The sequence below is a fragment of the Sinocyclocheilus anshuiensis genome, unplaced genomic scaffold (genome assembly GCF_001515605.1).
Source record: "Sinocyclocheilus anshuiensis isolate Anshui unplaced genomic scaffold, SAMN03320099.WGS_v1.1 scaffold681, whole genome shotgun sequence".
In the NCBI taxonomy this organism is placed as follows: Eukaryota; Metazoa; Chordata; class Actinopteri; order Cypriniformes; family Cyprinidae; genus Sinocyclocheilus; species Sinocyclocheilus anshuiensis.
This window is the reverse complement of record NW_015537978.1, coordinates 459,455-484,488: the sequence shown is the minus strand read 5'-3', so window position 1 is coordinate 484,488 and position 25,034 is coordinate 459,455. Positions and strand designations below refer to the sequence as shown.

The following is a 25,034-nucleotide window of genomic DNA, read 5'->3' as shown; positions in this document are numbered from 1 at the left end:
ACAATAACAATTCAGAAAGCACAACAACAATTCAGAAAACATTATAACAAGTCAGAAAACACAACAATTAATCAATTAATCAAACAAGTAATCAATTCACCGTCGGCTATTAAAGAGGCAGAGGCTCACGCAGCGTGAGCAGCGAGAAGGGTGTTCCTGCACAACCGGAGGCTGCAGTTTCAGGACCGCAGTTCTAGGACCCTATTCTTTTGTAACAGCGCCACCTACCGAATGGGATAATATAGCGGAGGTTGCAGTTTCAGGACCGCAGTTCTAGGACCCTATTCTTTTGTAACAGCGCCACCTACCGAATGGGATAATATAACGGAGGCTGCAGTTTCCATATTTCGGGGCATTCATCATTAACTAAGCAAAACAGCAGCGTTTTATTTCAGTTGATTTCTTACAGAGATTATGTACTTGTCATTTGTTTTCCAGAGAAATATTAATAAAATATATGTATACTGAGATGATGAATAACACTTTTTTTGTAACCAAACCAAGACTAAATGTTTTTATGCAATGTTTATTGTAAATTAAATTCTTTTGTATAATGAAAATACGAATAACAGTTTATTTTATTGACATCAAGACTTAATTTTGCACTGTTTTAATGAAATGTTTACTGTAAATTAAAGTACATAACATATGTGAATTATAGGATTCAGTCCTGTTATTATAAGTGTAGGTGATTTTAGTCGACAGCCAAAACAGTTCAAAAGCAGTGTAAGAGAATTTGATGTAATTTATTAAAGAAATTAAAGAAAGCTGTGATTAAACACAGATGTCTTAAATGAAATGATCCTGATCCTGTAAAACAGGGGCTCTCAACTCTGGCCCTCAAGGTCCACTTTCCTGTGGTACACATATTCTAAAATCCAATATAACAAATATGGGGAAACATAGATGAATACTATAGACTTCTCTAGAATATTAATGGCAAGATTTCCTCTTCAGGTGAAAGATGAGGATGTTCAGCCTGTTTTCTTCTGTGTAGAAGCAGCAGCCTGACCCTACAATGGGGAATGAATGGAGAGCTTTATTTGATAAATATTTTATATTCAAAATGTTGCTAAATGCAGATCGACAAGCTTTACAGAAATCACAAGGCTGTTAGGCTATGTTTCATTATAAAACATTAGGCATTTTAGTTTAAGAAGATGCAGATCTGCAACAGAACAATATTCAGTTGTTAATGTTTCAGATTTTGACACATCATAACATACACTGCACAGAATTGTAATTTATTTCTGTTATGGAATTTAAAAAAAAACAGTTCTGACCTTCGGTGCTTTGAAAATAAGAAGCTTCCTCAGGGTGAATTGGGGCTGAGGGGTCATCTTTGCATCTACTATATCATTGTTCTCATCTTCTATAATGCCCTCTTCACGGCTTACATCGTTATTGACATTAGTGAGGATCCTCAAGATGTCCTGGTCTCTAAAAATAAAAGAAGAAACCATTTAACATATAAACACTGACAGGAGGCCTAAAATAAAGTGTTACTGCATGTAATAAGGCCAGTGTAGTGGATGCTCACCGTTTACTTCCTTCTTTTAAATGCTTGCAAAGGGACTGTATAAACCATGATCCACTGTATTCATCGCGGAGTGACACATATCCCTCCACAGTGGACAGGGCAATCAGAAAATCAGAATCTTTGGCAATGCTGTATACTTTGCCAGATTTCTGGATACGACTGGCACCAGCACCATCTGTAACCAGCACTTTACTCTGCATCCCACATCCTCTGCATGCCTGGATAAAGAACACTTTCGGTTTGCCAATGAGAGCGGGACAGTTGTCTCCATCAAATGGGGAGGTGATGTCATTCAGGGGACATATTTGCTCATCACATCCCTCGACACCACTCTTATTTCCATGACTCATTACGCAACAGACAAAGCAGTCTCCATGACGAGCATCTTTACTGTATTTGGCCATAAGCGCTTTTATTTGATCTGCAGTTTTGTCTGTCTTGACTTCAACCAGAAAGACCAAAAATTCAAATATGGCCTTCAGAGAATCTGAGAAATACATAAAAGAAAAGCATAAAAGATCAAGCTAAGAACATAACCATACATAGATCCACAGAGCAATTACAACAACAAATGAAAGAAAGAAAATGTAGAGGACAAAAAACAAAACAAAACAATAAGCATCTCTTAAGTCATACGTCTCTTCTAAAAAAAGAATGGTATGTGAACGGTGTGTGAACGAATGCCTACCAACATCATTTTGGGATCCGTTTCGTTTATTTTCTGGGTCTACAAAGTTCTCGTTATTAATAATTACACACAGTCCACGTGGATTACTGTCCATTTTGTACTCCTCATCCTGGAACAAAAGAGCAAGTGTTACAAAGCACAAGCAACATTCAAGAATGAAATCTGTCTGAAATGTTTCTAAATTTAGAGAAAAAAAGGGAAATCATGGGAAAATGTATAATGAGAACATGTTGCATCACTTACTCCACTGACCAAATTGCTTTGTTTGTCTGTGGGGAAAAGATATTGTCAGTAAGTCTTTAAAGTTAGATCTTTTTCAATATATTCATGAATGCCACAAAACCAACAAAAACAATAGTCTACAAACATGTTTTATGAAAAATGTGGTTCATTTTGAAACTGTAAAACTGGACCGAAAGAGGAAATGTGATAACATATTTAAATGAAAAGTAAACATGATTACTAAATGTTTCATGTAGCTGTACCTGTTGTACTGTGTGGCGCTGGTGCAGGGCTACAGGTCGCTCCTCTTTCAGGAATTGCTAAATGGCTGTCTATGTTTAGGTTGTCGGAAAGACAGTTGTCTCTGTCCTTCAAGCATGCTAACATAATTTCACTTGCTTTTGTCCCCTTTCTGCTCACACCATCAATCAGATCTCGAGCTTGATCGGCTCGCGGTTTGGTCTTCTGCACTATTTCTTCAATCTCCTCATTTCCTAGCACCTTCTTGACCCGAAGATCATCCAACAAATTTTTGATGACGGCCTCGGTCAAACCTTCCTTCAGTTTAATCCGAAGTTGTTCCAAGACTTTTTCTAAAGGAAAGCACTTTGGTAAGTCAAATGTTCATCTATATGTTATTTAAATATAAGCTTATTATTGTCACATAGGCATAATGTAAGGGGAGACCGGGTATGGTTGTGGTCACGTAACATTTCCAATTTCTCAAATAAGGAGCAAGTTACAAATCACCTAATTCACTTCACACATTCTCTGTTTAGTCCTTATTCTACATGTGAGGAAGTAGAGCCCATGGCAGACACTGCATATCTTATATGAGAATACATTTTGTACTTCATTATTTTTGTGATGGCAGTCCCTGCTTTGCAGTATATGCAGCGTCCGTGTAGATATTTTTCATGTAAGTTGTTAGTGCTAATGTTTTGGCTGTTAGCTGTAAGGTGAGCTAGTTCATAATGCTATGTAACACACATACACACAATTGTTGAAGCTGGCACAAATTTGCTCATTTTATTCAGTTACATACACACACACACACACATTATGTTGAAAAGTCAGTGTTGAATAAAAAGCTTTCAAAATCCTTTTTATTATTTTTTTTTTCATAATCCTTGTTGTACAATCTCACCGCAGGGTATGTTACAACTAACCCAGACTATGTGGTGAATTGTAACATTTCATAATTAAAACTAAAGCATGCATTTTCTGTTTGTGCTGCAAATATAACATTTACAGTTTTTTTTTAATTACTTAGACACTAAAAGTGATACTTGAGGCCCACTTTGTGAAACCATTCACTCATATATCTAATCTTTAGACCAACTCTGCTAAACTATAAGCACATTACATGCTTTAAACTCAGTTTGATATTGTAAAACAAACTTTTTGCAAACTCTAAACACAGTTCTCTACATTACACACAACAATTGAAACTAAAAGCTCTTTTGTGTAATTTGGGAAACACTGCCATTTTTATGCCACACTCATTTACTGATGACCTACACACAGCGATTATGTGTGAAAACACTTATAAATAATTTGTTCACTTAGTAATAAAAACTCGCTTTATAAATAAAACTAACTTATGCTTGCATACAAGCCAAGTCAGAAAGTCATCTTTATTTCTAAAGTGCTTTATACAATATAGATTTTCACAGCAGCTTCACAATAGTATCAAATTCACATTCTGCTGTAAAGTAAATAGTGTCAATCTACAGCTCAAGTTAAAAGTTTTCATAGAAGTGTTTGCTATTGCAAAATGTGTGTGACGTTTTGTATGTTGTGTGTGTGTTTTGTGGTTCTGTGTGTAGAGTTCTGAGAAATGGAGGCATAGTTTCAAAAACTGTGTGTAAGCATTTTGAAAAACTGTAATAGTAAACAGTTGTAAATAGTTTGATTCATATTTTGAGCGCACGGGTTTAAGATACAGACAGAAATGTCAAAAATGTTACAACCATCCACAATAGTAGGCCTATACGTACAATGTATTAATATAATATTTTCTCACAGTTCTGAATGTCATTCTTGCATATGTTACATAAATCTAACATGTAAATCTAAAATATTTTCAGTCGCAGTTTTGTCTGTCTGCTAAATGCCTTAAATTTGACCATAAAACTGAAACGGCGCCCTCAAGTCTTCTTTAACTGGTAAACTTTAGTTGTTTTTTTATTTTCACTTTCCATCTCATAATTCTTCTCATTTATTCAAAAAATATTCGTCATATAGACTCCAAATTAACTTTTCTTACTCACACACATATATTATTTATATTAATTAATCTTACCTGCCATTTCGTCGTATATAACATTTTAATACTATTCTTATGTATAGCTCTTGCTAAAGTAAGTATTAAAACCACCCCCATAATGTGGGTTGTGGGTGGGAATGGGCGGATCAATCTAGATAGTGTTTGCGTGACGCGTCTTGTATACGTATTTAGTATTTTATATATTTTGTTTGTGTTTTATGTATTCATGTGTATTATAAATGAGCCCAGGGCCCATATGCGCGCAACAAAAAACTTGCACTTGGATGGGTTAAATGCAGAGCACTAATTCCGAGTATGGGTCACCATACTTGGCCACATGTCACTTCACTTTCATATATATGTATATATATGGTTGTCTTTTCTGAAGTAAATAGTGTTATGTGACTATTCAATTACGTGCCCTTCATTTAGTAAAGATTTCCTTTTTTACATTAGACATACTGCTGATCCATGCATGCAAAAAGTTCCAGTTTGGTCACATCACTCCATAAAACATTCCTCCAGAACTCCAATCGAAACTAATTTTAGCAAAGTTGGCCTTTTATGTTCTTCTTGGGCGTTCTTGGTCAAGAATGGCCTTTCAGCAAGTGTCTCAGCATGTTTATTCATTTGCATTGAAATGTTTTTCAGCTTTGATCAGGTCATCTTGCGAGTCTTGGCAGTGAATCGAAAGTTTTTCTCAGTTGCTCTAATCCAACAATTTATGATATTGTGCGTTTTCTTCCTCAAAGGTTTTCTGGTACAACGCATTTGAAACGTATAAGGCTGCCAGCTGTGTCTCTAGGAATTTTTAGACTCTTTGAAATCTTCCTGTAGCCATAGACTTTCTAATGTAAGAGAACATTTTCTTCTTTATAGCTTTTGTGAGAGCTTTTTTGACTTGGCCATACTCATCTTTAGCACATGCATGGGCTAAATAAATGTACGTGTAACAGCTCAAGCTAATTCAGTTATAGTGTTTCCAAAGGCTTAATTGTCTCTTAACACAATTTTGGACCCTACCAAACAAACTGACTTTAAACAGCAATGTTGAATAATTTTAACAGCTGTGTAACAAAGAAACCCTATAACTCAAAAATATTCCATTATATATTGACATTATCACTTTTAATATGCCACTTAATTCAGTTATTTGTATCTTTTGCTGTAGTGTGTCAGTATATCAGTTTACATTTCCAAACATTCATTTGCCATTAATTGTAATAATCCAGTGAGATTTTTGTCTGACAACAGCCAGTGCTCCACACAGAGATCTGATCTGATCATCATGCAATGGATTTGTTTTGACAAACACTCAGCTTTACGCTTTCCAATATGTTAATTGATGGACTGGAGTGGTGTAGATTGCTTGTGGATTATTATGATGTTTTTATCAGCTGTTTGGACTCTAATTCTGATGGCACCCATTCACTCCAGAATATCATTTGATACATTTTCAGCAAATTGTAATTTTTTTTTGGTGAGCTATTCCTTTAAAGAACAAGAAGTAAACAATTTTTGCCACGTGTGCCAGAAAAAAAATAAATAAAATCATATTACGAGACAAGGTTGAAAGTGTTTTCATCAAGGTCTCTGTTTATTGTGTTTATTGCCCAGTGACTCCCTGTGGCCTTAATCAGTTGACTGGCATAAGAAAGGACAATGTTTTACTAGTGTGACAACACTACACAGCACTGGACGCACAATACGACACAGTAAACAACTGAAACACTGACACAAGGCACAGTCTCTTTCCTCCCATAATGCATTGCAGAGAGCATGCGGTAGGTATTCACTAGAGGCCTGATTAGGGCGAGTCAGATGTATTGAATGTGAAACATGTTTATTTGCCAAATTAGCACCCAAATAAGTGACATATGTAATCTCTCAAATATATCCCATAATGGAGGGAAAAAGAGGGGAGAGAGTGTGAAACCCCTCCTCATCTTCTTCCTGAAGCTCATAATGATGAAGTCTGTATGTGTTCTGTGCCTCATTAATGTGTGTCAGCCTTGACAGAAGGAAGGACATGTTGGAAACAGTAAGGCTGCTTCGCTTGTACTGCATGAACACATTTTTTTTTACTAGCTACAATAAGCTGTACACAACAACCTTGAATTGGCTGTATACAATGTGCTGCGCACAACAACAAGTCTGTGTGTAGAACACAGCTGATGTGTTGTGAGCCTAATAGAAGACAACAGTAATGAACATCAGATGGCTTCATACACCAGTAAACAATGTGACATCATGCTAACAATAATTTCATCCAGGGTTCTCATGGTTTTGAGTTTTTTATTAATTTGTATTTATTATATATATTATATATGTTTTATTTTTAGTTTTTCTATATCTTTTTGTTGAGTTTCGTTATGTATTCAAAACACATTTCATACAAAAAAAAACAAAGGTCAGTTGCACACAGGTCAGTTGCAACACTTTCAATTTCTCAAATAGGGAACACAATACAAATCACCTAATTCACTTCAACTATTCTCAGTTTAGTCCTTATTCCACATGTGAGGAAGTAGAGCCCTGTGGCAGATCTAGCAGATTTTAGAGGAGAACAATTAATTTTGAGGTAAGAAAGATGTATCTTTTTATACATCATTTATTGTTGTGATGGCAGTCCATGCTTTGTAGTTAAACTCATCAAAGTAAAATTATGTTTCTTGTGTGTCTGTGTACAGTGTGTAGATATTGTTCATGCAGGTTGTTAGTGCTAATGTTTTGGCTGTTAGCTGTAAGGTGAGCTAGTTCATAATGCTATGTAACACACATACACACAATTGTTGAAGCTGGCACAAATTTGCTCATTTTATTCAGTTACATACACACACACACACACATTATGTTGAAAAGTCAGTGTTGAATAAAAAGCTTTCAAAATCCTTTTTATTATTTTTTTTTTCATAATCCTTGTTGTACAATCTCACCGCAGGGTATGTTACAACTAACCCAGACTATGTGGTGAATTGTAACATTTCATAATTAAAACTAAAGCATGCATTTTCTGTTTGTGCTGCAAATATAACATTTACAGTTTTTTTTTAATTACTTAGACACTAAAAGTGATACTTGAGGCCCACTTTGTGAAACCATTCACTCATATATCTAATCTTTAGACCAACTCTGCTAAACTATAAGCACATTACATGCTTTAAACTCAGTTTGATATTGTAAAACAAACTTTTTGCAAACTCTAAACACAGTTCTCTACATTACACACAACAATTGAAACTAAAAGCTCTTTTGTGTAATTTGGGAAACACTGCCATTTTTATGCCACACTCATTTACTGATGACCTACACACAGCGATTATGTGTGAAAACACTTATAAATAATTTGTTCACTTAGTAATAAAAACTCGCTTTATAAATAAAACTAACTTATGCTTGCATACAAGCCAAGTCAGAAAGTCATCTTTATTTCTAAAGTGCTTTATACAATATAGATTTTCACAGCAGCTTCACAATAGTATCAAATTCACATTCTGCTGTAAAGTAAATAGTGTCAATCTACAGCTCAAGTTAAAAGTTTTCATAGAAGTGTTTGCTATTGCAAAATGTGTGTGACGTTTTGTATGTTGTGTGTGTGTTTTGTGGTTCTGTGTGTAGAGTTCTGAGAAATGGAGGCATAGTTTCAAAAACTGTGTGTAAGCATTTTGAAAAACTGTAATAGTAAACAGTTGTAAATAGTTTGATTCATATTTTGAGCGCACGGGTTTAAGATACAGACAGAAATGTCAAAAATGTTACAACCATCCACAATAGTAGGCCTATACGTACAATGTATTAATATAATATTTTCTCACAGTTCTGAATGTCATTCTTGCATATGTTACATAAATCTAACATGTAAATCTAAAATATTTTCAGTCGCAGTTTTGTCTGTCTGCTAAATGCCTTAAATTTGACCATAAAACTGAAACGGCGCCCTCAAGTCTTCTTTAACTGGTAAACTTTAGTTGTTTTTTTATTTTCACTTTCCATCTCATAATTCTTCTCATTTATTCAAAAAATATTCGTCATATAGACTCCAAATTAACTTTTCTTACTCACACACATATATTATTTATATTAATTAATCTTACCTGCCATTTCGTCGTATATAACATTTTAATACTATTCTTATGTATAGCTCTTGCTAAAGTAAGTATTAAAACCACCCCCATAATGTGGGTTGTGGGTGGGAATGGGCGGATCAATCTAGATAGTGTTTGCGTGACGCGTCTTGTATACGTATTTAGTATTTTATATATTTTGTTTGTGTTTTATGTATTCATGTGTATTATAAATGAGCCCAGGGCCCATATGCGCGCAACAAAAAACTTGCACTTGGATGGGTTAAATGCAGAGCACTAATTCCGAGTATGGGTCACCATACTTGGCCACATGTCACTTCACTTTCATATATATGTATATATATGGTTGTCTTTTCTGAAGTAAATAGTGTTATGTGACTATTCAATTACGTGCCCTTCATTTAGTAAAGATTTCCTTTTTTACATTAGACATACTGCTGATCCATGCATGCAAAAAGTTCCAGTTTGGTCACATCACTCCATAAAACATTCCTCCAGAACTCCAATCGAAACTAATTTTAGCAAAGTTGGCCTTTTATGTTCTTCTTGGGCGTTCTTGGTCAAGAATGGCCTTTCAGCAAGTGTCTCAGCATGTTTATTCATTTGCATTGAAATGTTTTTCAGCTTTGATCAGGTCATCTTGCGAGTCTTGGCAGTGAATCGAAAGTTTTTCTCAGTTGCTCTAATCCAACAATTTATGATATTGTGCGTTTTCTTCCTCAAAGGTTTTCTGGTACAACGCATTTGAAACGTATAAGGCTGCCAGCTGTGTCTCTAGGAATTTTTAGACTCTTTGAAATCTTCCTGTAGCCATAGACTTTCTAATGTAAGAGAACATTTTCTTCTTTATAGCTTTTGTGAGAGCTTTTTTGACTTGGCCATACTCATCTTTAGCACATGCATGGGCTAAATAAATGTACGTGTAACAGCTCAAGCTAATTCAGTTATAGTGTTTCCAAAGGCTTAATTGTCTCTTAACACAATTTTGGACCCTACCAAACAAACTGACTTTAAACAGCAATGTTGAATAATTTTAACAGCTGTGTAACAAAGAAACCCTATAACTCAAAAATATTCCATTATATATTGACATTATCACTTTTAATATGCCACTTAATTCAGTTATTTGTATCTTTTGCTGTAGTGTGTCAGTATATCAGTTTACATTTCCAAACATTCATTTGCCATTAATTGTAATAATCCAGTGAGATTTTTGTCTGACAACAGCCAGTGCTCCACACAGAGATCTGATCTGATAATCATGCAGTCTGTCTGGAATGACATGAAGAAACAGAACAAACTGAGACAGACTAAATCTAGAAGATCTGCGGCAACGGCTCCAAGATGCTTCAAGAGACCTACCTGCGTAAAGAATTTGTTAAAGAGTGATTCCTGAAGAACATTCAGCTTTTAAACCTGGAATTCTTAAAACACTTTTTTTTTTTTTTTTTACATTTTTATTACAGATATTTGTTACTTATTTTTATCTATGGACAGAGGCTGCATCCACAATAACATATTTTTTTGATTTAGTAATTACTCCACGACTGCAAGAGTATGTTCTATATAGTATGAATGCGTGTAGTATGAATGCAATCTGCACGTACTACATTCACCATGTTGTCATTGTCACGTGACCTACCAGCATCCTCTGCCGTGGCCTCATGAGATAGTAAAGTGTCCATTGTACACACACTTAATCTAGACTGGAAGTACAGTATTAGGTCATCTGGGTACTTTTTGCCTACTCTTTTATGAGCACTGTGAATTCAGGCATACTTTTGTCACAGTTTTTCGCCTACTATATAGTAGTTAAGTATGTGATTTTGGATGCAGCCAGAGTTTCTGTAAATTAAAGTTTTGAAGACAATTTTTTCAGCATTACAGCAGATGTACCAAAGGAAATCTATTAGCCTACATGAGGGGGGCCTTGAATATTGTTGTGGACAATGGAGTCAAAAAGTTCAAGGTGGTTTAGAAGACAAAGGGTGGGTATATATATATAAACATAAGTGGTACATTGAACTACTTTTATAATTCTTTTCCATACCTTTTAGCGATTGAATGGATAGGAGACAATTTCGTTTTAAAATTTATGTTGTGTCTTTCCTTCTTTGTAACAGCTGTACAAAGACAAATCACAAAATGTAATCCATGAATGCTGCCAGCGACACTGGACAGTATGTAACATGTAGTTATGAATTTATTTAAAGTTGTCTAGAAAGGCAAGCATTGCAGAGGGACAAGATGGACAAAAGCTAATCTCTACTTTAGAAAAGGTCACTGCTGGGTGAAATACAAAAGAGAAGAAATTAATAAAAAAGAAAAAAATAGGGCTATACAAAGCTGAATGTCCAGCCAGGAGCTGTTTCCATGCACAGATAAACCCTCGCCCATAGATGAAGCATCTTCAGTCAGAAATCATAAGCATAAGGGTCCCCAAAGCTGGACTTTCTGGAAACAGTCCCTTGAGGCTCCTGCTGGGGATGGATAGATCTTACAGGGTAAATTAAAACATACACTTCAACCTGTTTACATTTGCCTACACAATTTCATTTGTGAATGTGAAATGTATACACAGGTCCTACAAAACCGCAATATGCACTTAAAAATATTTTACAGTATGTTAAAAAAAACAAAACAAAAAAACAAAGCGAATGACTTTTGGCTGGTGGTCTCAGAATCTGCGGCGTTTGTTGGGGCCAAAGTCAACAGGAGGTCCAGGACGAGGGAAGGGAAGAGGGAGACCACCTGGATTACCGGCAGCCCCCTGCTGAAAGAGACCAAGACAGAAGATTACATACTGTACACTTCGCATGTTGAACTGAAAGTTGTCAATGTGCGTTGAGAAATCTATACCTCACTAGAAGCCAAGCTGGAAGCCCCTGCTGTTGTGGTATTTCCACCCATCGGGTTCCTGTTCATGGCCATTCCCTGACCTTTCACCCCCAAGAAAGAAAAAAAAATGTTACGTTCAAATGGGTAAAAACACAAACCTGACAAGTAAGAACATATATAGTATTTTGTTACAGAACCCCAAAAAAAAAAAAAGACCAATCATGTACCATGCATTTTCTCTACATCTTAAGTAGGGCAAAACAACAGGACTCCCCTCGTGTTGTGTTCGCGTAATTTTTTTCTTGAAAATGCTAGTTAGCGCATTGCACTCAAACTTACTGACTTCGCTCATACACTATATAACAATTCCCCAAAAGAATTAGATTTTTTGTACTTCTTGGGATATTTTCCTCCCATTGTTAAACTTTTGATGTTTCCGGTCAAGAATTACCGTCCTTCAAAAAAAGCTTATAAATTTCCCGGTATTCAATGTAATTACCAAATAATGGGTGCAATCTTTTTATCAACTTGCTTTCTTTCAATTAGCACAGGTTTTGTATTTCTTTTTGGAACTAACTGATCATAGGCCTCGTTGATCTGTGTTTATACACGGCATTTGAGTGAACATTGCCGATATTATCCACAAATAATGTTTTTGTTTTTTTTTGTTGCATAAGCTCAGATTAATTAGGCTGACGATCAGTTCTAAAAAAGAAATACAAAACCTGTGCTAATTTATAGAAAAGGGGTTGACAAAAAGATTAAATCCAAGACTTGGTGATTTTATAGAATGATGAGACAGACTGACAAACAATTTTTAACCAGGAACACCAAATTAGGTAGGTACATTTTCAGCACAGCATGTGGGTTTAGCAATTCTTGCTGTGACACTGGTGTTTAAAATGTTCAGTAGTCTAAGCGCGAGTTCAGTGTTGTTAATTACTGAGAGTGTTTGAGTGCGATTCTCACCTCCCATATGCATCCTCATGTCTGGATCCCTCTGAAAAAGCAAACAAGCCCATAAATTAAAAATCCTCAGAAATGCAGAAAATAACTGTGGAGCTTAGAAACCCCAGACTCACTTTCTCAGAGAAGTTGCCTCCCTGCCCCTGCTGTCTCCTCATCAGGTCCTCAGAGTGAGCACGGAGCTCCTCCTCTCTCCTCCGCCGCTCCTCCTCCTGACGCAGCTCCATCTGTTTCCGTTTCTGCACCTCCTGGCTATGAGCCTCTTCCATCCTCCTCAACTCTTCCTGTCTGCGCAGGAGATCTAAAACAAAGAGAGAAACAGACATGAATAAGTGCAGTGTGATTGCTGATTAGGGATGTGCAAATCTACAGGGTTGCCTGAATTACTAGTCATCTGAATTGTCCGGTTTCAGGTTCTATGCTTGGGTTCAGAAACTGCTAGACAAAGTGCAAGGGGTCTACAGATGTGATTTTTACTTGAAATTACACTTACATTAAAAACAATGATTGTGATGAGACACTGAAAACAGGTCAAGACATGACAATTGCCACTGTCATCCATGTGAATGGTAATCAGAAGTGCTTTAAAAAAGATGAATTAAAGGAAAATTTTGTGCAAAAAAGGTTTTAATATGGAAAACTGCATAACAACTAATGCCACACATTACATGATTTTAGCCTAGATTTTCCGCTCACCGAGTTTTAATGAAAATCATCGACAAAAGGCCAAACTTTTTTGTCAGAGACAAACTTGCTTGTTCACAAGAGTAATGATTGCTCGGTTTAAATGATCAAAGATGTGAACTGAGAGAAGCGCTGACGCCAAAGAGATATTTAGCAGATTAAATATCTAGACTTGTGTGCAATTCGAGTCCTGTAAGTGCAAGTGCTTTGTCAGAGACAAACTTGCTTGTTCACAAGAGTAATGATTGCTCGGTTTAAATGATCAAAGATGTGAACTGAGAGAAGTGCTGACGCCAAAGAGATATTTAGCAGATTAAATATCTAGACTTGTGTGCAATTCGAGTCCTGTAAGTTCAAGTGCTTTCGCTAAAACAGTCAGTTGTGTAGTCTGAAAAGAACAGACAACTTTCAAAGTCATGTAGTTTATGGGTGGCACAAACATATCAATTATTAAACTTGTGTAGCAGGAAAAGTTTTTCCTGTTAAGCTCTAAAACTGGGTTTACCAAACTAGGGTTTTGTGAGCAAAATGCAGCTGATAAAAGAGCTGATAATTATTATATCATAAAAATATAAAATAATAATAAATATATTTTAAAAAATGCAATCCAACATTTTTAAAGGGGGTGTCTAATGCCGTTTCACGCATTGCATTCTAACTTATTTACACTGCTAACATGTGTGTTAAATGATAGAAATATTCACTTGAATTCTTAGAGGGGTATTTCAATCAAATATTTGAACTCAAAAGGAGTTCAGCTGACAAAAAATTTGTGGTTCATTCATTTTGGGGTTAACCATCCCCCAAAAAATGGCAACCCGTGTGCATCACCTTGTCTCATCAACATGACTTGGTGCTCATGTCGTGCTGCTTCCATTTCAGTCTCCAGCTTCTCTTGGGCCTCTTTGATGTTTCGATCAACCTGTTCAAACTGCTGCTTTTCCATTTCCATTAAGGCCTTCCAGCGCATAGCATACTCATACTCAAACGAGCCTGGCTGAGCGAACCGGGGCAGCTGCTCGCGCTCTCTGATGGACAGATAGAGAAAGTTTATGTGTATGGTGGGTAGCCATGTAATAAGTGGGATAATGTACACTTAAAGAGTCATTAATCACAGTGAGGCCCTTCCACTTTGTTCTTCTGATCAACTCTTCTTTAATTATAACATAATATCCTATTATAAAATCATAGCCCACACCTCTTCGAGCATTTTTTTGTTGTTTAAATACTTAAAGGATACATAAAAAAAATGATAAAGTATGCATTTACAATTTTTATTAAATAAAATATTTTAGTGCACATTACTTTTTATGATTTTGTAAGTTTCCAAAACCTCTCCAGATCTGAAAAACACTATTTTTAATATTTACAGGAAGCCTGGGTAACCATTTGGTTGCACATAACGGTTTACAATGCATATGAGAACATGAACTCACTTGTGATATAGTGCGTTTTTGTTAATAAGTCTCTCAGGAAGTCCTTCATCCTCATCAAGCTGCTCCATCGGCTCAACGGTAACAGGCCTGGGGAAACTGAGTTTGGGAAAGAAAGGCAAACTTTAGTAAACCAACTACCACTAACACACACAATTAAATAAAATGAAAGCCGCAGACACTCACGTGGTGAGAAGGAAGGCTCCATCTCCACAACGGTCCAGAGCTTTCCTGGCAGAGGGTTTGTTGGCAAACTCCACAATGCCCTTCCCAGTTGGCCTGCCACGATCATCGACGATGACAATGGTCCGTTCGATCGGACCGAACATGGCGAAGGCCTCCTCCAGGAGCTCGTTGGACACAAACTGAGGCAGGTTCTTGACCGTCAGCGCAGCGCCGTGAGTGGCAAAACGCACACGGATCTGGCGACCTCGGAACACAGTGTCATCCAGTTCTGCTTTCGCTATGTCCGCAAGAGTCTTTGTTTCCTAATGAGAAGAGAGCAGCAGGTCAGGGTTAATGTTGCATTGGTGCTTTGCTGTCTGAGAACCGAGACATACATACATCATTGGAAAAAAAAAACATGAAAATGCACAAAATATGGTTTCTGCAGGTTTTATGAAGGTGAATTGAAAGTAAGAAAAATTTCAGGAACAAGTTGAATGGAACACAATATGTCAATATGGTCTCTAAATGTAAATGTCTTCTCTTGGCAATGCTTCAAAGTCGTAAAATACCACTTAAATTAAGAGAGATTCTTAAATCAAGATACATTTTCTTGAGAAGCAAAATAGTTTTCATACCAAGCTATCTGTTCTTGTTTTAAGCATAGTTTTTTAGAAAACAAGACATCATATTTTCAATTTGCACCTTAAGTTAATGTATCTTGATTTAAAGATGTTTAGACATTTATACTAGAAAACAAAGCAAAAATGCTAAGGAAGATATATTAATTTTTTGCAAGAGATGCAACATTTAACGCCATGAATTTATCAATTTGAGACTTTCTGCTCCGATTTAATACCTCTTTAGACCTTAAATGTGGAAAAGAGAATTTAGACCTTTAAAGACTTGCAAAACCCCTGATGAAAATACGATCTTTAACTAAAAATGTAGTTGAACAAATTCCAAAAAAAAAAAAATTTGGGGTTATGAATAAACTTTGTCAGGTCAGTCTCATTGAAATAAACAACCATAGTCACTTTCTGCTTCATTTTCTTTCAAACTCACCAGCCTGATGAAGCCAAAGCCCCTTTCCTTGTTGATGAAAATCTCAGAAGGTTTTCCATACTTGGAGAAGAGCTTCTCCACATCCTCCTCTGAGGTTCCAGTGGGCAGGTTCCCCACAAACAGCCTGCTCCTCTGCGTGTAGGTCTTCTCACCTGGCTTCTTGAAGTTCTGCAGGTCTATAGTGAAAGCAGCATCTGCAGGAGAGAAGGTTCAGTCAGCAACTATGGCTTTAACAAAGTCAAAGATCTGTCCCATCAGCCCTCAACTGTTACTTACTCGGGCTGCTCTGCTCTCCAGCATCAGTGTGTTGTCCATTGCTGTCGGCTCCTGAGGGCTTCCTCTGATGTTCCTGTTGGGGGTTGGGTTGCTGTCGGGGTGGGCCGTGATTCTGCTGCTCTGAACGGGGTCCTCTGTTTCCTTGCATCTATTAAGGCACATGAACATCAATACAAACTTGATTTCATTGATTTTTAAAACCGAAGAAGAATAAGGCTCATTCAAAAGTGTAAACAAGGCCATGATGGATGTTGTTCTGGATGCTCTAAGGTGATTCACTGACAATACAGCATCCTTTAATTGCAGACTTCATGAAATGCTTAATGACAAATTCTACAACACACATGAACAAGAGACACTGAAAATCAACAAATTATTCATCTCATTAGGTTATACAATAAAATAGGACAACAGAGCTTTTAAATATAAGTATATTTAGCATTGGGCATGTTTTTTGAATTATACTTTTAACGAAGAAATAAGATGCACATTTAACGTCCAATGCCTTAATTAATGAGTGTTTTAACAGATGATTTCTTTATTGGTGGGTGCAATTTGGCCTTTGTTTTCGATGAATGTTTGATTCTTCGTTATGTACGCTAACGTATGCTTTGTTCACTGTTAAGATTTCAAGCTTGAATTACGAACATTAGTGAGTGTAGCTTAGTACATGCATTTTTACATTATTAATTGTCTGATTTCTTCATTAATAATCGTGTATGGGTTTGCAAAGCGGAGCCGGGCCGGGCAAATACGCTCAACACGGCAAATGGCCCGGATTCGTCTCCAGCTCATATGCGCAAACACATTCATTCATAAATGAAAGCATTCATCATATGCATACAATACAAAAGTCATACTAACGTCTAAATACCTTTTATAAGAGTATTTAATCCGCTCCAGTAACACACGCAGCGTTGATCACAAAGAGGAGAGGGGCTGAACGCCGTACACCTGAACTGCTGCCTGATCTAGCTGCTCATTGGCTGGCGCAGGTTTCTCGGCGTACGCTTTGACGGTGTCGATTGGTCAATTTCACGTCAATAAAATGACGTTTACGAGTTCCAAATGTTCCATTGGTTGTCGTCGTTTTTAAACCCAGTAGGCCAAAGTTGGTTGTTGTTCGTAGGAAATGACGAAAAAAACAAGTTAGTGAGCGGCGTGGATTGAGAAATGCTAATGTAAAAATGGGGAACTCCTGGAGTAGCGCCGACCAGTGTTGAACAAAAGAAGCGCAATCAACAAAACCAGTGTCGATTTCAATTAAAATAAATAAACCAATGTAACTTTTTATCTGGTCACTCTCAGGCACCTGTAACTGAGTAACTGAAGTGAGGGATTTGGGGTTCATTTATATGAGCCTGTCAAGTTTATTTTTAGAATTGGTTTTAAAATTGTTTGATTTTTATATATCATCATATACATTTCTGAAATATTATCTGATAGGATAGAAAGTGAGACAAACCAACCAATACCATAAAACATCAAAGAACGAGTATATCAACTAATATCTGATATATCAATACATATACAAGGGGCATGAAAATGTACTGCATAACAGAAATGACCCATATAATAAATGTTTCTGATTAAGTTTCACCTGTTTCTAAAAACCAAATGGTGCAATGTGTAGTGTCACCAAAAAAAAATTAAATAAAAAAACTCCATTAATAAACTCCATTCAGAGATGACAGAATGGAAAGTTTGTATATGACACGGAGTGAAGTCAAATAGATAAGCATGTTCAGCATGTATTTAAAATAAACCTAAAAAATAAAATAAAAATAATTGTAACAATGCCCACATCCGATTGCAGATCCGTTCTCCACATTCCTCCAAGGCACGCAAGTGTACAACTGCGACAAGAAAAAACAATTAATGCCTGCTTCTGCTTTGGATCCAAATTTTAAAAATAGACCATTATTCTAACTTTTCTGTTTACCAAAACAGCTTACAGAAAACACGTCCAATGGGAACCAAGTACAGCAGTACTATTACCACAGGTCTACTCAGCTAAACAAGTCCCTCAGTCACACAAAGCATCAATGATTTAATCAGATTTGTGAGTTTATTTCCATGCAGTAAGGCCAGCTTTCTTCTGCACTATGTGATCAATCGAATGAGGCCAATTTGGAAGTTTGTTAATCCTATTTGGGTTTAACTCTCTTTGCTCCTTCCTTATAGTCCTCCAGGGTGAGTTTGTAGCCCCAGTGCTGCAGAGTCTGTCTGACCACCGGGGAAACACTGGGGTTGTCATAAGCACAACCAGACCGGACCACTTTTGTGATGAGATTCTGCCGCCACCGACCTTTGACTCCTGCACATTTGGCCCAGCGACTGATCTGGCGTGCATCGTCCTCTGTTCGCCTGCCCTGGTAAAACCTGCTGGGAAGATGGAACAAGAATGTGTAAACTCTAGTCTTCAGTCCTCAGTGTCACATGATCCTTCAGAAATCATTCTAATTTGTTGATTTGGTGTTTAAGAAACATCTCTTATTATCGATGTTGAAAGCAGTTGTGGTGCTTCATTTTTTTTTTCTATGATCATTTTTTCTTTGATTAATAGAAAGGTCAAAATAATATTTATTTGAACTTCAATGTCATTTTGTGCAACTTTCCTGCCACTTTTGATTAATGTAATATGTCCTTGCTAAATAAACAAATTACCTCTTTAAACCCAAACTTCTGAACAATAGTTAATAGTGAGTTGCAGCTGCTCTTGCCTGCAGTACCACTGGAACCAGCCATATGGATCTTGGGGCACAATCCAGCCACTGCTTTCCCACATATCTAGACTGCCTCCACATTTTACATTATAGGTGTTCACGTTTTCCCTGTATGTGGATGAAGCCACCTGAAATAAACCCAAATAATAAAAAAAAACAATGAAAAAACAACCCTCAATGGTGTAAATCCACAAAGTTGAAATTATTTCTCAAATACATGCATACAACAGCAGCTCCACGTTGGAACCGAATATGCTGTTTTTGTCAACTGTGAATGATTGCTGGCTTGTGGCAATCTAGGTGTTGTCAACTACAGCTTGTGGCAATCAACTATTCATTAATTTGTATCAAGTGCAAGCAAGGTCTTGTTGCTACATAAACTTTTATGATTTTTCCCTTTTGCGTGAGAGTCTCGTCACATGCTCATAGCCCTGAGCTTCAAACTAAAGGAATAAAACCACTCAAATGACCCGGTTAATCTGCTGACATAAAATGCTGCATAAAACAACATAAGGCAAATAACACATAAAAAATAACAGTAGAGCTGTAAAACTTATATTAATAATGATCATAAAAACAAGTACTAATACACAACAGTCAATTGAGGTCTCTACCGTGATCTACGATCAAAATGGAGAAAAAGATGAGTCAACAGCATAAATCATACACACAAAGAGAGTACATTCAGCTCTTTTATCTGCTATAGACACTCATAATGAACATGTTTATGTTAACTTTGACAAAAGTGTTTAGTATTGAAATGCTATGTGCTAATGCTAATGAAATGATAACGATTAGCACCTGTTTAGAGATGTTTAGCCCATCCAGCCAGTCTTTGGGAATCTCCTGCCAAACATCTTTGTAATGTTGCTCTGTTTAAAAAAAAAAACACTCTTATGAATACTTTAAGATTTACAGTTGAGTGCAGAACTATTGTTAGACATTTGAGTGCATAACCAACCTCTCTGACTGCCAAAAGAGTTGTGGACAGGCAGAAATGTTAAAAAAAAAGAAGAAAAAAAAGAAGTAAAGACTTGTCCTGTGTTCCTTGCTCATGTCTGAAGGACTTGTGAAGACTTTTTAAGCAGAAAGTACAGTAAACAACTGAAACTTTTTCTGCCTGTCCTGACCCTTAAAGCTACTATTTTCTTTTTACTTGTCCAAGTGAAAATGCAGTTCTTCAAATTGGTCAAAATGTATTACAATTTTACATTTTACAGTTCCATAAGCTAAAGCTGTACTCAGTGTATGCGACTTTGGGAGCAGTTACCGTCTTACAGGTCTCTATCAGCTTTGCACATCTTGCCACTACACTTTCTCCCCAATTCATCTTAGCAAAACTGCTCAAGCTCAGTCAAGTTGCAGAGAGATAAGTGGACAGCTGTTTTTAAAAGAATAGTTCAGAATAGCTTCAGAAATGAAAATGACATCATTTGCTTATCAAGGGATCATCTGCAGTGAATGGGTGCCGTCAGAATGAGAGTCCAAACAGCTGATAAAAGCATCACAATAATCCACAAGTAATCCACACCACTCCAGTCCATTAATTAACATCTTGTGAAGTGAAAAAAGTAACATGTAAGAAACAAATCCATCATTAAGGTGTTTTAAATTTAAACCGTTGGCCATTATTCATAGTAATGTTTTCTCCACTGAAAATGCCCATCCCCTGTTGTCCTCTCACATCAAAATCCACCAACATATTCGTTTACACACTAACAGTGTTGGAATGTTTTTGCTCGTAAACTGTGCTTGATCTGTGGACTTAGACGAGACAACTTTTTCACTGGAGATTGTAATATTATGAATGGAATATTTATATTTCAGCCAGAAGCAATGGTCTGAAGTTTTAAAAAATGTCCTGTTGAAGGATACATTTATTACAAGCATGCAGCTTTTGCTTTCCAAGATGCTAAATGATGAACTGACGTCATGTGGACTTCTTGTGGATTATTGTGGGGCTTTTATCAGCTGTTTGTACTAATTCTGACGGCACCCATTCACTGCAGAGTATCCAGTGGAGAATAAGTGAGGTAATGCCAAAATTCTCCAATCTGTTCCAATGAAGAAGCAAACTCATCTACATCTTGGACGGCCTGAGTAAATTTTCAACAAATTTTCATTTTGGGATGAGCTATTTCTTTAAGTCTACCCTTAATTCCTCAACTAAGATTTAGAGTCTGGCTTTGCCACTCAGGACCATTAACGTTCATGTTTTTAACCCATTAACCCTTGTGTAGCTTTAGATTTATGTCTTTTGATTTATGGTCACTGTGTTCATGTAAAATAAATCTTCTCCCAAATCACATAATTTTTGTCCCTGTAGTTTGCTGCATTTATTTTACCCACTACCTTCATAAGGGCCAGTTGAAGAGAAACAGCCACATAGCATAATGTTCCTAGTGTCATACTTCGAAGGATTCGCAGTTATTGGCTTACACCAAACATGGTGTTTAATCTGATTGCCAAAAGGCTAAATTTTGGTCTCATCAGACCATAGTTTCTCACATGCCTTCTGGCAAATCGTAGATGTCTTATGACATTTTAACAGTGGCTTTCTCACACAGAAGTAACTGGTGAAGCGTCCAGACAGCATTTGTTTGTTGCAGCCAATCTCAGTCATTAGAGCGTGTAACATCTTCAGTGTTGTTTCCTCTCACCAGTTCTATCACAATACTGACCCCACCATACAATAGATCTTAATTAACTATTTATGTGACTTTGAAAACCAATTGGCTGTAACTTTTAGATGACTTAGATAAAGTCCACTCTGTAAATGGGCATAAAATTGAAAATGCTGTAAAAAAAGAAAAAAAAAAGAAAAAAAGAAAAGAAAGACAATTTCAATTAAACAAATGTTCTTTCATTATTTAACAAAGCATTTAAAGTCTCCATTGTGCAATAATTAAAGCTAACAACTGATCACAGTGAGACATACTTGTGATACTGGAGTAGATGGGCCTAAAATAGGTACCCCCAAAACTGCCGGCCTGTAAAACCTCTTTAGGAGACATGTTAGGTGTGAACTCTGGGTGGTCTGCAACAACAGAAAAATGAAAAATTAGTGAATTAATAAATGAATGAATAAATCATAAACCTAAACCACAAAACATACTTAACTTCACCTTTAAACACAAGTTGTCCTTTCTCATTCCTCTTTATTTCAGAGGTATTTTTGCCACCATCTGAGTCGTTTTTCTTATCATCCTCAGACCAGTCTGTTGAGTGGGCAGATTTATTTTTTTTCCCTTTGTCCTTGTCTTTGCTAGAAAGCGTCACATTAGTTTTTGTAGAGTCAGCTTTACCAATGAGACCTGAGGATCAGAGAAAAACACATTACAAAACACAATCTCTAAATAATCTGGCTAGCCTAAAAAGCCTTCATATCTGAAACATAAATATAAAATATGTAAATTACGATAAGGAAAAGTGCAAAATAACAACTGTCTGTCTGTCAAGAACATACATTAATATATATTAAGTAACTTATATATATAAATTCTATTTTCTTCTGCAAATGTGGATAAGAAAATGTGTTGGATGAGAAAAAAATGCAGAGTAAAATAATAATAATATTACGCATGAGATCATATAATGTTCAACTAACACTGTCCAAAATTTAGTGGGTAAATTTTCAAAAAGCAAGGAAGTGTTACTTTTGACTCCACTGAGCTCAGGTGTTCACATTTCCTAAAACTGAGGCTGCATCCGAAATCGCATACTCTCTTGAGTAGGCACTTTTTTGAATAAGTAATTACTTTGCAACCACAAAAAGAGTATGCTCTAGTCTATATAGTATGAACGTGTCTAGTATGAATGTCATCTACTGCATTCACCATTGTCACGTGACTTACCAACATCAGTTTTTATCAGTACTGCGAATTCAGGCATACTTATTTTGTCACATACTGCTTTTCACCTACCATACAGTAGGGTAGTATGCGATTTTGGATGCAGCCTTGTCATGTGATTGGTGCAAACGCTTCTACTGCACTGATTGGCTCTCCTCGTCATTATGATTGGCTGATTACCCTGTCAACACAATAATGCTTGCCTCTCATGCATACTGTCAGTGGGCAAATCTAATTGGTTTTAATGGACAAACTAATTGCAAAGTGAACAAATCAACTAGTCGGATCACTTTTGACCACATCCAAATTAAATTTACTTGATGACTTGAAATGTCCACCGCTCTTCAGAGGACAAGTGCATTGAGAGACAAGAGACAATCTTTGCCTTAAATGAAGATATGTGAGTGAGTACAGGGTATTTTGTGAGCACTCAGATCAGTAGAATTACTGCTGCACCTGCGACCATTATGACACCTGAGGTTAAAGAAGTTACTGTGTCTAATGGCCTTAAAGGGGTCATATGATGCAATTTCAATTTTTCCTTTCTCTTTGGAGTGTTACAAGCTCTTGGTGCATAAAGAAGATCTGTAAAGTTGCAAAGACTAAAGTCTCAAATCCAAAGAGATATTCTTTATAAAAGTTAAGAGTCAACCACGCCTCCCTAAAACGGCTAAAACACGCCCCCACATGTCTAGCTGTTCTGACTCACAGACTGTAAGTACGTTTTTTATATTTAAAGAATTTGCCACTGACGATTCAAACGCGAATTTTGAGCAGTGTAGAGTAGCGTTTGTAGTTTGTCATTTCTCCGATCACAAATGCAGACATGGTTTTATGTTTACGCGGTGCGATGCAATGCAACGCGTAAAAAGACAGTATACGTATACATACAGTATACGTCATTATAATCCGTAATTATGTCCCCACTGGATGCAACAAATGCCTCGTTTATAATGGGTTTTAATGTTTTTGTCTCGTCGCTCCAGCATCACAATATGGCAAGGAGCGTAACATTTCCGTCACACGCTTGAGGTATTCGGCCAATCACAGCGCACTGGATAGCTGGCCAATCAGAGCACACCTTGCTTTTCAGACCGATGAGCTTTGTAAAAATCGACGCGTTTTAGAAAGGCGGGGCATAGCGGAGAAACAATAATGTACAGTATGTGGAAAATTATGTGTTTTTTTTTTTTACCTTAAACCGCATAAACACATTTCATTAGACCAAATACATAAAATAATGTTTTTTTAAGCAACATCATATGACCCCTTTAAAAGAAACTCACTTACCTACTAATTATAAAACTTAAACAACATTTACTAGTAATAGAAAAAAAATACAATAAATATTAGTTATTTTATTTTTTATTCTAGTTAATGAAATGAAAAAAAGTTGAAACGGTATGGCGTAATACGATTTTGATTTTGTTTTAATAAAGACTATGCCAGTATAGTATATACTATAGTATAGTATAGTATATAATAATATGCTTGTTGATAAAGTGAAGCAAATGTGAAAAAGATGTGAAAACGTAGTACATAAAGGTTCACCAACGCTGATGCCACTAAGATAGATAGATAGATCGTCTGATTTCTTCACTGCGACGCTCTTTTCTTCGTTTTTGTCTTTTATTTTCTGTCTCTTCTTCCCAGGCGCCTTTAAATCATCCGGACCTGTTTTTCTTTTCATCTTCCTACTGTCTCTTTCATTATCGTCACTCATGTTTGAATGACTTTTGTAACTTAAGGAAATGTGTTTAATGAGAAATAGGTTACAGACACAAGGACACTTTGCTTAGAAACTGAGCAAAGAGTTTACTAATAAACTACATAAACTGCTCCTTGAGATTGAGAACCGCCGATTCCGCGTTTATGCAACACGTTGTAGTGCGCATGTGCGCACAGGACAGCCGCGTGCCTGTCTGTTTTTTAACGAATCAAGACAACTTAATAAAACGAGTCAATGCAATTGTTTCTTAATTAATATGAACCTACCGAATCTTAGTTTATCCTTTAGAAAGAGTATGCACTAGTTTTCCCAACGAGACCTTAGCTAGAATTCAGTCAATAGTTTGCAAAGCTGTTCTAGCTACAAATTCCTTCAGACAATACAGTACATCGGCTCTTTTTTCCACGTGCATGTTTCTTCTATAAAAGGTGTTGTCAATTTATGATAATTAATTTTGCAGATAGACTTTGATATTCAGATTTTAACATTTTATTTTA

At 36.5% G+C, this 25,034-nt stretch overlaps 3 protein-coding genes across 7 annotated transcripts; all 3 read right to left on the bottom strand.

Annotated features, from left to right (window-relative positions):
• Window positions 1–614: 614 nt before the first annotated feature.
• LOC107672910 (caspase-8-like) lies at window positions 615–8,849 on the bottom strand. Of its 3 annotated transcripts, none has more exons than XM_016466301.1 (7): window positions 8,814–8,849; window positions 2,714–3,043; window positions 2,481–2,497; window positions 2,229–2,337; window positions 1,541–2,027; window positions 1,284–1,440; window positions 615–1,013 (listed from the first exon to the last, which is right to left on the bottom strand). In XM_016466301.1, exons 1-7 carry the CDS (start codon window positions 8,818–8,820, stop codon window positions 975–977), a joined length of 1,146 nt encoding a protein of 381 aa, XP_016321787.1. In that variant the 5' UTR covers window positions 8,821–8,849; the 3' UTR covers window positions 615–974. The 3 variants fall into 3 exon arrangements, with proteins under 3 accessions (XP_016321787.1, XP_016321771.1, XP_016321781.1); XM_016466285.1 differs by having other exon boundaries at window positions 616–1,013; window positions 2,472–2,497; XM_016466295.1 differs by lacking the exon at window positions 8,814–8,849 and adding an exon at window positions 4,756–4,819 and having other exon boundaries at window positions 616–1,013; window positions 2,472–2,497.
• Window positions 8,850–10,883: 2,034 nt separating this feature from the next.
• Window positions 10,884–17,265, bottom strand: LOC107672625 (non-POU domain-containing octamer-binding protein-like). 2 transcript variants are annotated; one of them, XM_016465912.1, is made up of 10 exons: window positions 17,106–17,265; window positions 16,232–16,379; window positions 15,956–16,149; window positions 14,912–15,213; window positions 14,729–14,824; window positions 14,124–14,320; window positions 12,725–12,909; window positions 12,612–12,642; window positions 11,664–11,743; window positions 10,884–11,574 (listed from the first exon to the last, which is right to left on the bottom strand). In XM_016465912.1, exons 2-10 carry the CDS (start codon window positions 16,377–16,379, stop codon window positions 11,482–11,484), a joined length of 1,326 nt encoding a protein of 441 aa, XP_016321398.1. In that variant the 5' UTR covers window positions 17,106–17,265; the 3' UTR covers window positions 10,884–11,481. The 2 variants fall into 2 exon arrangements, with proteins under 2 accessions (XP_016321398.1, XP_016321389.1); XM_016465903.1 differs by having other exon boundaries at window positions 10,884–11,577; window positions 17,106–17,253.
• A 798-nt stretch (window positions 17,266–18,063) lies between these two features.
• LOC107672636 (uncharacterized) lies at window positions 18,064–24,695 on the bottom strand. 2 transcript variants are annotated; one of them, XM_016465925.1, is made up of 6 exons: window positions 24,393–24,695; window positions 22,083–22,271; window positions 21,896–21,994; window positions 19,759–19,829; window positions 18,955–19,085; window positions 18,064–18,616 (listed from the first exon to the last, which is right to left on the bottom strand). In XM_016465925.1, exons 1-6 carry the CDS (start codon window positions 24,529–24,531, stop codon window positions 18,379–18,381), a joined length of 867 nt encoding a protein of 288 aa, XP_016321411.1. In that variant the 5' UTR covers window positions 24,532–24,695; the 3' UTR covers window positions 18,064–18,378. The 2 variants fall into 2 exon arrangements, with proteins under 2 accessions (XP_016321411.1, XP_016321417.1); XM_016465931.1 differs by having other exon boundaries at window positions 18,064–18,613.
• Window positions 24,696–25,034: the final 339 nt, after the last annotated feature.